At 32.8% G+C, this 11,490-nt stretch overlaps 2 protein-coding genes across 2 annotated transcripts in view; both read right to left on the bottom strand.

The window, feature by feature from the left end:
• LOC117107074 overlaps positions 1-3,044 on the bottom strand; it is a 10,342-nt gene extending 7,298 nt beyond the window's left edge. The window contains exons 1-2 of the mRNA XM_033248601.1: positions 2,657-3,044; positions 94-178 (exon numbers count right to left, since the gene is read on the bottom strand). Coding sequence (XP_033104492.1) covers positions 94-177 — 84 coding nt within the window. The 5' untranslated portion in view covers position 178; positions 2,657-3,044. The remainder of the gene's footprint in view (positions 1-93; positions 179-2,656) is intronic.
• A 4,323-nt stretch (positions 3,045-7,367) lies between these two features.
• On the bottom strand, positions 7,368-11,474 carry LOC117107072. The gene is made up of 7 exons (XM_033248598.1): positions 11,188-11,474; positions 10,483-10,596; positions 10,008-10,109; positions 9,748-9,892; positions 9,539-9,637; positions 8,690-8,833; positions 7,368-7,955 (listed from the first exon to the last, which is right to left on the bottom strand). The coding sequence occupies exons 1-7, from the start codon at positions 11,469-11,471 to the stop codon at positions 7,866-7,868; spliced, it is 978 nt and encodes a 325-aa protein (XP_033104489.1). The 5' UTR covers positions 11,472-11,474; the 3' UTR covers positions 7,368-7,865.
• Between the last annotated feature and the right edge of the window lie 16 nt (positions 11,475-11,490).

The following is an 11,490-nucleotide window of genomic DNA, read 5'->3' as shown; positions in this document are numbered from 1 at the left end:
TAAAGTTAATCCTGGTTTTTAAAAAAAGTAAATTTCTCTTTACAGTTTTACTTTATAGTATCGTAGTTGCATGTATGACGCTTAAATACTTACTTGTTTAGCGTTTCCTCTTCTAATTGTCTCGTTTCTTAGAGAAGCACTGTTTGTCAGTACAACTTCAACATCTTTATTTTCCATTCTTAATAAAAATGCAAATAAATTTGTAAACATTTTGAGAATAACAATTTTAAGTTCATTTATGATACTTAAAGGTCAATGCAAAAATCCTATTTTCCGATGAAAATTGTTGTAGCCTTGTCGGTAAGAGATATTTTTACTCGGCTATATTGCACAATTACAATTGTATACTACAATATACGGTAATATAATTTAAAAAACAAACAAAAACAAAAACAAACTAACATTTATTATCAAATTATTGGATTAGCTATTTCATTTAGTTTAGTTAATCTTTCAGGCATACAATGTTTATAATATGAGGGTTATTAAATATTTATTAGACTGAGGAAGCATTTCAGCACTGAATAAATTTAAGTCACACCTCAAAACGATCATAAGTATCGTCAACTGCTGTGATACTGTAAAACCTCGAATTGAAGCATATTGCACTTAATCTCGAGGTGAAGCATATCTCGAATTGAAGCCCTCCCCACTCTTTAGTTGGCAAAATTAGCTTCGAAAAGAAGCCATCTCGAAAAGAGGTCCATGGGCTTCGTTTCAAGATAGCATAGGCTTCTTTTCGAGATAGTACAGTACATACACTGTACATGAATTTCATAAAACAAAATAAATTAATTACTTGGTTTATAAAGTAGTTTAGGTGATTTAATTCCAGTTAAATACACTCCATGAAACAGATTGGTGTTACAATGGCCTTATTTATTGTGTTATAGTACAAATTCACAAAATTTACAGCATTCATTTTGAAAAGAAGACTTTTACTTTGCAAACGTAGCCTCGAAAAGAAGCCCATCTCGAAAAAGCCCATCAAAAGTTCGCAAAAAAGGAGCCCAGGGCTTCAATTCGAGGTTTTATGGTAGGTCAAGCAAATAGGCACATTAAAGCTAGATTATTTATCTAATAAAAGAAAACAATTGACTCGCGATTTATCTAATAAAAGAAAAGACGTGACTCGCGAATTTATTCGCGCGAATCGAAAGCGTCTGTTAATGTGCATGCGCATTCGCAATTCTATCGGAGTTTTTGCGAAGCGTAAAAATGCGCAACCAATCAGAGCTCAGGAAGCGAACCGACTCTTTGATTCGCGCGAATAAATTCGCCTAGTGGAAAACCGGCTCTAAATAGGCCTACTTCATTTTGTTGCGCTGTGAACGTGATAACTGCTTAGGATTTTAAGGTTGTCTTTTAATATTAGTCACACGTCATGCGGTTAAGATAAAATTTAGAGAAGGACTTCCTTGTTCTACCTACATTTACACGACTTTAGTATAGTAGTTGAAAATATTCATATCTGGTTTGTTACGTGTCTAACATCAAGGAACTTTAATGTTTTAAAAATAGATTTTGTGTGTTTTCCGTAGGCATCGTGAACATTCCCAAGATCTTTAATTATAATTATGAATTCTATTTTTTGGAACATTTCGTGGAAAGTTTCAACCAATTGTTTGATTACACAACTTTCAGATAAATTAAAATTATAGCTACCGTACTAATTTACGAATTATAATAGTAAGCATAATACAAAAACTAAAAACCGAACAACATGATTAAACAGGAATTATAAATAACACTAATAGGAGACAACACCAGGAAAAAAAACACCACTGCAATAGAACAGCCAATTTATAATAACACTCCTAAGTGTTGTTCAACTGGTTGTGAGGATGTATTCTTAAACTTTATGAAAAAGCTTTTCTGAATTTTGAAATCTATAAATTGTGAAAGGTCATTGAAATTTATCAGTAAGTTCTTCTATAGTGTTTTTTTGATTTTTTTTTTTATGCGGCTTTGCTCCTAAATTCTGTTTTAATTTTACCATTGCATTTGTACTGTTTATTTTTTAATTTTGTGGAGGGTTTTCTTGAATAAATTGATTTAAAAAATGAAGCAGCTTAGTTCAGTCGGCTAGTATCACGGTTTATGCGCTGAACAGTGGAGATCTCTAGGTCCCAGTTCAATTTCCATCACTGCTCTTCTTGTGTTTCTGCTGGAAAGTTACCGTCTCTCGGATGAGACGTTTAAGCCGTTGGCCCCGTGTACATTGTGGCCCATGTGCACGTCAAAGAACGCAGTACACTCTTCGGAAACGAGGGGGATTGTCTTCCGGTGTACTGCCCAATCGCCACCAGAAGGTCTTATCCTAGATTTTTGTGGATTATCCTTGGTATTTATCATTGGTATCCATCCAAATCCATCCATCCAAGCCTAGCCGAAATGTGTTTATTAATTTTACTTGCAAAACACTTTCCTTTAAAAGGTAACACCGGTCCAACACCGTTTCACACAACACACAATCGCATATCTAAATTGAATACAGTATTACTATCTTTGAATATTACTTTCTTTGATTTGTTGTGAAATGTATTCATTAGGGTGCATTTATTTCTCCGTTAAATAACTAATAGATAAAGTAAACCTTCTAAAATCGATTGGAATACTTAATGTATACTTAGTGACTTAATAGCAAAATTCTTACCTGCCTATAGTGAAAAAGTTGCTAAAACGTCGTTTAACTGTAGTCTAAACTCCATAGGCCTGTGGGAGAGGCTTTATATATTCTTCTGGTCATCCACTGGAAAATACATTGATAACAAATATAGCAAAAATGACAAATGCTTCCTGTTTTGGTAAAACTTTCTGACTATGCGCATCATGATCTTGAAACAAGGATAGACGAGTTGTTTTGACAGCGATAAAGAAAACAACGAGAGAAAATCCATTTATACAAAATACGTTCAGAAAGTAACATCACAGTATCATGATCGTCAGATAGACGCGGTAATCAGGTAAATGCACTAATGAAGTATTTTGGCGTAGTGTAGTTGTAGGCCTACTGGAAGTTGCGATTATAATGCAAACATCATAAATAACGAATGAACCCGGAAATTTAGGAAGAAGCATAACAAACTGACAACGTCTGTGTTTATCTTCAATAAGACTACAGATATGCATTACGTTGTAATTATTTATGCTATGGGGCTCACTGGTAATAACTAATTCATTCACAAGGGAACACTTTGGGACCAGAAAGTGTTTCCTTACAGGAGGTCCCGAATCGACGTGCTAAACCAATATGCGAAATCGTCCTCTTAATAGAAGTACAGTTTTGGTACAGAGCAGCCTCGCCATTGCGACTCAATTGGCCGAGCTTCTAAGGCATATCAATATCATCCATTCATTATCAGCCTTTTATGAAAATCACAATACAGTTTGTACATACAGTAAAATAAACTAAAAAAAATTCACAATACAGAATAAAACTGTAAATCTAAGGAGACATGGATTAACAAAAGCAATTGAATTCGCTGTAGCTCAAAAGCTAGTTAATCTATCCCTAGAGAAACAGCAACAAAGAATTTATGATATAATATGTAATCATAATTTATAACACTTAGGAAGAAAAACAGATAAAATTAAAAATGAGAATTAATTTGCAAAACGAATAAATTGAATTTAAATTAGATTATAATATCGACGCTGGTTCGAACGGCGCACTCGCCTATGGTCTCTGGAGGTGGAACAAGTCTTCCCGCATAAAGACACCGTAGGCCCAGTGCACAATTAGCTCATGTGCACTACATACAGACCAAAGATCTTATAAACACAAGATAGCGTTCTCCGGGATTTACGCGTGCAAATTCTGTAATAAGGCATGAATGGCGCCCTCTTGCTAAATTGGAAACTTTTGACCCTTGACCGCTCTGATCTGACCATACAGTACACCGCCTGTGAACAGCAGAACAGGAACCATCTCAGATCCATGGCAACAGATAGGACGCTCTCTTCCAAAACTTATTACTTTTTCTCTTCGGTAATAGCGCATGAATGGCGCCCTCTTGCTAAATGGGAAACTTTTGAACCTTGACCGACGCTTCTATTTGTTACGCGTAAATCGCGGAGAACGCTATCTTGTGTTTATAAGATCTTTGATACAGACCCAGTTGTGGACAGACGAGAGTAGCTGGGCCTGGTTAACTAATTTTTAACAAAAGAAAAAACATGAATATAGTACATTCTTTAAAAGTCCAAAACTAACAAGAGTGGTTTCAACAAATTCCATAAAATCAATATTTTTGAAAATTTAAAGGTCAACAAAGGTCAAATGGAAGTATGCTAAGTTCCACCCATTAGATATTGATGCTAAGGTCCCACAAAACGATAGTGAAAAACATACACAAACGCGACGTGCGTTTGCGAGACACCACACGTGTGATTATATTCCTGATTGGTTCGGGTGGTGGTTCAGCTGTTAGTTAGATTAGCATTCCGAAGAGGTTTGTTGGGACTGTTTAAAATTATGGTTCAGTATTCAAAACATAATTCTGAATATAGTATTTCAATTTTTTGGAATCTGTTAATTTTGTTCTGATGGGATAAAATGGTTTTATCTCTCAAAGGTTAAATTCATGACTATTTTGCACACTAAAATAAGTGTTTTCGTTCCATTTTACGTGAATGATAGGCCTACTTGAACACACCGATGTTTATATACTTTTTTTTGGAGCTATCGCTGTCTTTTATAAGTCTATAAAATGAGACCATAGCTACGTATTGAATATATGTTAATGATATGCTTCGAGAACGAGCACTCAGGTCCAACATATATTTGCAAACGAGGATGAATGAAAAATCGGTTTGCTTTTAATAGGATTTAAATTCCCAACGAAGCTTTGTTGGGCTAGTTAATTAAGGCGTCATCTGCAGAAGCTTCCAGACTCGAATCTCAATTGTGGCAATCTTCCTCACACTATCAGATCCCTCTTCTTTAACGAGATGTGTATAAGAGACAGGACATGCATTACGTTGTAATTATTTATGCTATGGGGCTCACTGGTTGAATTATACGTGCCTTTTTTTTTATATAATAAATACTTTATTGCAATATAATGACGCATCAGCTGGTTGGTGGACTTTAAGAACAAATTTTTCTTCAAGCTAATACATTTTATTTTGATTAGTTAGATACAGGCACGGATGCGGTGAGGGAGCACAGGGGGAACTTGGCTTCCCCTCCCCGTTTTGCCACTAAATTTTTAAAAATGTCAATGCCTATTAATGTTACGTGCTATATATATATATATATATATATATATATACATACATACATATATATATATTATATATATAATACAAAAAACAAGTTTGAATGATGTGGAAATTACGGATGGGTTAGTCTGCTCTCATGCCAGAAATAAAATGATTACAATACTACAAAACGAGAATTCTGCAAAGAACTGAATTCATACTCTCTGAAGAAACATATATAAAAATATAAAAGTTTATTTCAGCAATAACGCAAGATGATGAATTATATCGTTTTATATGTATTATTATATATTATGATGAATCAAAGAAAAATACTAAAAAACAACATATCCTGTTTATAGTCTATAATAATAATAATAATAATAATAATATATATATATATAATAACAGTACATATAGGCTTACACAAAATTTAATAGAATACGGCACCAAGGAAGGACTAGTTTTGTCTGATGGAATTCTATATTTGTCATTCCAAATCTATAAATCATTTTAACGTTCATATAGGCCTAATATATGTATATATACAAGATATAATATGAAACGGAGCAAACGCATATTGTATCATAAGTACAAAATTATAATGAATGTTTCATTCTTTTCCTAAAGACTGTTTTTTGAGATATTTTATTATCTTAAATATTATCTTAAATATTTTCTTATAATATTACACTGCATGGGTACAAATACAGAAACAAAAATCACAAAACAATGTTGCAAACACATTACCATTTCAATAATTAGCCTATATTAATTCCTGTAAACATACACTTTTAATAATAATATATATGAATAAAAATATACTGATGATTATATCGTCGATCACATCACGAACTAACACAATCAAAGTAGATTGTGTTAGTTCGTGAAATCACCGTAGCGCGTCAAAACGAGCGCGTACTGGTTGTCAGGCACTTTCGTATTCTTTATCACACAAAAAGTCCGTAACAACAACTGCGCGTATTTTGACGCGCTTTTGTGATGTGAGCGAAGATTTTTAAAGCCCTGTCCAGACGCTCAAATGATTATTATTTTTCAACTAAAATTTCTTAACAATCTTCACAATATAATTCAATGGAAGTAATAGTCAATGAGTAAAAAATAATAAATAAAAATAGACAAATATTAATAGTGGGGAAAACAGTGATAATAATTGCCTTCCAATTAATTTTGTGTCATAGTTGATGGTAGTTTTATTATAGATACCAGGACCATTTAAAAAACAGTATATATATGCCCTGTATGTATATTACTGAAATGTTATCCTGGCGAAATTAGTTATAAATAAATAAAAATCAAATATAAAAATCAAATTCTGTTTGATAAAGTTATAAATAAATAAAAATCAAATATAAAAATCAAATTCTGTTTGATAAAAAACATGTGACATGCATTGATAAACATGGTCATGATGACATCACAACATGACCATATGTGGGCACATCATGACTATATATGGGCACATCATGACTATATATGGGCATAGGACATGATTTTGTCAATGAATATTTGATAGCGTGGACAGAGCTTTAGGAAATTGGAATGTAGACCTATATATTATATTACAGATAAACTGCCTGCCCACAAAATTGGGAAAAACCTTAAAAATTCAATTATTTAATCCCCTAACTTTTCTTTGGCCTGTATATCGACTGAAAAAGGAAATAAAATGCTTGTTTACTTTAAACAATGCTTCGAAATAAGCAAATACTTATATATTTTTGCAATACTTTATAAAAGCTACTAATTTTTTTAAGCTCTCTTAGCGTTTCTTTTTGCACACTATAATAACAACCATGATATGATATAATATATAATTATATAACTTTTTTTATAATACATAATTTTTAGCCTTTTATTTTAACATTATTATATACAATCGTGGAATGAACATATATATAACAGTTGAATATGTACATTTTTTTCTTATTTCTAAAGTAAAATAAAGTAAATTATATGATATATTTTTTTATTTATAATACGTACTAGATATATCATTGCATAAGTTTATCGCCATATTATTCATAAAAGGTAATTAAATCACTTCATATAACTACAGTATATGAATAAGAAAAATTAATTGACTCACAAAGGGAAACAAATTTCTCATCAAATTCGTATACAACGTAATATATAATATGTACAGTACACAATAAAAATAGGCTCCTAGCGTAGGAGCGTATCTACATAGTTTGTTTCTGGCTGCTAAATTTCTGTGTTGACAATTCACTTGAATAGTTGTACAAGTAACAAACTGTTTACTTTTTCTTCTTCTAGGACAGTCGTGTCTAGATATGACATCATTTCGTAGGCTTATCATGGTCGACTGTTCATTTTTATCTTTAGTTTATGACGCATCCTATTCATTCCTCCAACCGGATTTACTTTTTCACGACAAGTGAGACAATAGTTGAGTGTCTACAGCCCCCATTGGACAGTAGACACAAAAAGGACCTATACGCTAATGGCACAAGATTATTTTTTGTTTGCTCAAAACAAATATAGTCTGTATGTATGTGTGAATGTTCTAAAAATTAATGCAGCTGGCCAATCAGGACCTACGTATATGCTGTCATTTTATGATACTTCATGCGAGGGGCTGGGCTTAATGGAAAGGTCCTTGTCAGTTTAAAGGTGATTCATTCCAGGCTTGTAATTTCCTTTACAAAGTCTGTAGGTTGCACAATCAAATGTACTGTCTTACCGGCCATTTTGAGTTTTTCTTCCATCTGAAAAAAATACCAGGCGTCATATATTTATTTAAACTGTTCATAAAAATTGGGCCAGGATACGCGGGTGTCTACAAAGCACACGTGTTGTAACGCAAACACACGTGTTTGCGTATGTTTAACATTGTCGTTTTGTGGGATCTTAGCAAAACATGTCTAAAGGATTGGGTTTAGCGGAAAGATCCCTTGACGAGTAAATATTTTCTATTTCTAATTATCAATTGAAAGCTTCGACTATTTAATTTATATATCGAGTTCATTGATCACGCATATGCGCATTATCAATTTTTTATGTGAAAAATACATAACTAATAATATCGGTGTGATGACATCATCATATTATGCAAAGCATGCCAGTGTGATCAACAGGATAGGACCGCAATTTGTTATGGAAACGCATTATGAAATGTTACAGTACCATATCGATTCTTCATACCGTACGGTATAAAGTCATGATGAATAAAATTTGTAGTCTGCACTTTAAAGATTATTATTATTATTATTATTATTATTATTATTATTATTATTATTATTATTGTATATTTATATAGCGCATATCTAAAACTCTATGCTCTTAACAATTCTAAATTAATCATTATTTATTTTATCATTAAATTGTTAATTAATAAAACGAATAACTATAACATTTATTAACTCTAGCTTTCGTCCACCATTATTCTAGCCCAGTGATTTTGAGCTCTGATGAGATAGATATAATACAATATTTCTCTTACCATTTCTGTTGTAATGTTTGGTGGAATTGGACTAGAATTCAGGTGTGTGATTGTCCAATTACAATTCATCCCTGAAATTCCTGTAGCCTCTGGTCTGAGCCTCCCTTGAGTCGACGCTATCTCATCTGCACTAACGTTAGTTATCTGTCAAGATAATAATAATAATAATAATAATAATAATAATAATAATAATAATGATAATAATAATAATAATGTTAACGATAAAAATAATAATAATAATAATAATAATAATAATAATAGTAATAATAATAATAATAATAATAATAATAATAATAATAATAATAATAATAATAATAATAATAATCAAACATCAAATTAACAGCTATAATAAATACAGTTTTAGAAAAAAAATGCCAAAGGGCATAACAAAAAATGTATTTTGAAATGAAACTCAAATGAATGTAGGCTGATTAATTCCAACATCAAACCCTACTCAATATATTAGTTAAGAGAGGTAAATATAGCAAAAAACTGGTTTAAATTGTCAGGGTTAGTAGCAGGGCGCCTGACCAACAAAATAGAGAAAATGTTTTTCTTTTCTCTTTAGAAGTAAAACGTTCTAATACACCATAGAACAGCTTAAAATGGTCGAAGGTTGCACAGGTTTTTGCCAACGAACTTGGCTAACTTTATCCACTAGGGCTTAGCCCTTGGGACCCCGCTGGCCTTCGTCGGAAAATGCCAGACCCCTGTCGAACAGCTTATACGCTCATGAATGGATATAGAGCCGGCACTGCTTAGCAGGCCTAGGCCTACAGAATGTAAGAAAATGTTTGACGTTTTCTCATGGACAAAATGTGTGTATGCCTAATCGTTTTATGTACTTACCTCTCGCCTGTGACATTCTAAGCCCAATCGTTGCTGTTCATATTCGCGGTGAATAGTTATTATCTGCGCATGTGGCAATCGTTTCACATACAACGAAACCTGGTAAAGCAAAAATGTTGTTCTTTTTAGTTTATATACTGTAATATAGGAAAGTAGCTTTTTAATAATTGAATTTATGTCACTGCATGGTAATAAATATGTATGCTCACCTCTTGTCTGCGAGCTGTTTGGATGATGTTGCCTGCAAACTTGGCAGAATTTAGCCACTGATCGTTGATAACAACTAGTTGATCACCGAACAGAATGCAGTCTGACAGAGTTTTTTCCGGACAGTCATACTCAAAACCACCAAACCTAAATAGCAGAAGCTAGTGTCTATTATGGGTTCAATTTCTGTAAATGTATTTGTTTTTGTTGGTTTGTTGTAATAACTATTTATATTATATGACTTTTGTAAAAAGTAGCTTACCAAATTCCGTTGTTGATTTCGGCTAACTTGATCTTGTTGTTAATCAATATATCCCTTGGGATGTTAATTGTTACTGTTTTTCCTTGCTGCCGCACCAACTCCCTTATTAACAAACAGCAAAACATAGGCTATTAGATTTATAACTAAGTAGAAAGTGTGGGAGAAAGAGGGGCGAGAAAAATAGGCTAGAAGATGAGAGTATAAGAGACAAAGAAAAATGTTTTACAAATGAGGAAAACAAGAGAAAGTTAGATAGAGACGAGAGCGAGAGAAAGAGAAAAGAAGAGTAAAACACATTTAATGTTAAGAAAGGTACTAGATAATATTGGTAATGATTCATGTAGACATGACTTTCCTCTATTTGATATACCATTTTATAGCTCGCATGAATATTGGCCTGATGTACAGTAGTTAATTTGCTTTGGCGTAAATGTAAAAACAGACACCATGTTACAGGCATCGCCTATATGCATACCTTACAGAGTCGTCAATATTTCCACAAGCCAACGTTTTCCTATTTTTAGGTTTCGGCTTAACAGGTGGTTTTGGAGGTGTAGCGGGTCCTTTTTCATTTTGTTTGATCTTTGGTCTAAAAGAAAATAAGCTCTATATAATTTATGCTTTCTCTATGGTTTGTCTAATTAATAAAGATTAATATTTATACCCCAATATGCGCTGATTGAATACGATTTTTCCTTTTAAACGCAAAACATAGTTTGTTAAGTTAATGAAGCAGGAAAAATCGACCTTTCCAATAAATCTTACCCTTTTGATTGTTGCTAAAGTGTGGGACTTTGAACACATGAACGTACGAAAACGAACGTGTGTTTGTGAGACATGCCCGTATTGCTGATTATCGAAAACACATCTGATTGGTCAATTGTTAAGTCTAATTAACGCTTCGTAAAGTTTTCTAAAGAGCGTATATATTACAGTCCTAAACACTCTGAACTGAGCTAAACCATCCCCAATTTCATGGGAATGTTCGTTCGCGCTACATGAGATAATACAGTTTTAAATTTTAGTACGTATTGTTATGGTTAATAATTAGTATTAGGAAAGTTAAAATAAAAATAACAATAACATTGATAATAATAATAATAATAATAATAATAATAATAATAATATACATGAATAATATGAATTCATTAAGTGTTATCATAGTTTAATTCATTTTTACCTAATTGGTAATTGCGGTGGCTGAGTGGGCACTGCTCGTTCAATTGGTGGCGGTGGCTGATTTACAACAGACACTGGACGTGTATTCATGTAAATAGGTTCCAAATCCTTATGCTCTTCGCAAACCAATTCCGATGGCTCCTGAATGTCCCTGAGGGCACTTGCATATCTGTACGAATCATTATTGACTTGCAGATTGCGTTTAGCAATCTCAGCCTTTTCTTGCCATTCTTCAGGGCTTCTTATGAAGTGTATATTCTCATAGGTGGTGTTGGTATCAACCATATTATTTCCTGGACACAAA

Source organism: Anneissia japonica, unplaced genomic scaffold (assembly GCF_011630105.1).
Source record: "Anneissia japonica isolate Jap-2015-1 unplaced genomic scaffold, ASM1163010v1 scaffold288048_len465947_cov159, whole genome shotgun sequence".
Lineage (NCBI taxonomy): Eukaryota > Metazoa > Echinodermata > Crinoidea > Comatulida > Comatulidae > Anneissia > Anneissia japonica.
The sequence above is the reverse complement of the archived record's forward strand: the minus strand, read 5'-3'. Positions and strand labels throughout refer to the sequence as shown.

What these genes read in the sequence shown, in the direction of transcription:
- LOC117107072 (XM_033248598.1), bottom strand. Translation starts at nt 11,471, where the DNA reads ATGGTTGATACCAACACCACCTATGAGAATATACACTTCATAAGAAGC. An exon ending in GAAATCAACAACGGAATTTG is followed by an intron (nt 9,893 to 10,007) that starts GTAAGCTACTTT and finishes TCTGCTATTTAG; the next exon opens with GTTTGGTGGTTTTGAGTATG. An exon ending in CAAACATTACAACAGAAATG is followed by an intron (nt 7,956 to 8,689) that starts GTAAGAGAAATA and finishes TATTTTTTTCAG; the next exon opens with ATGGAAGAAAAACTCAAAAT.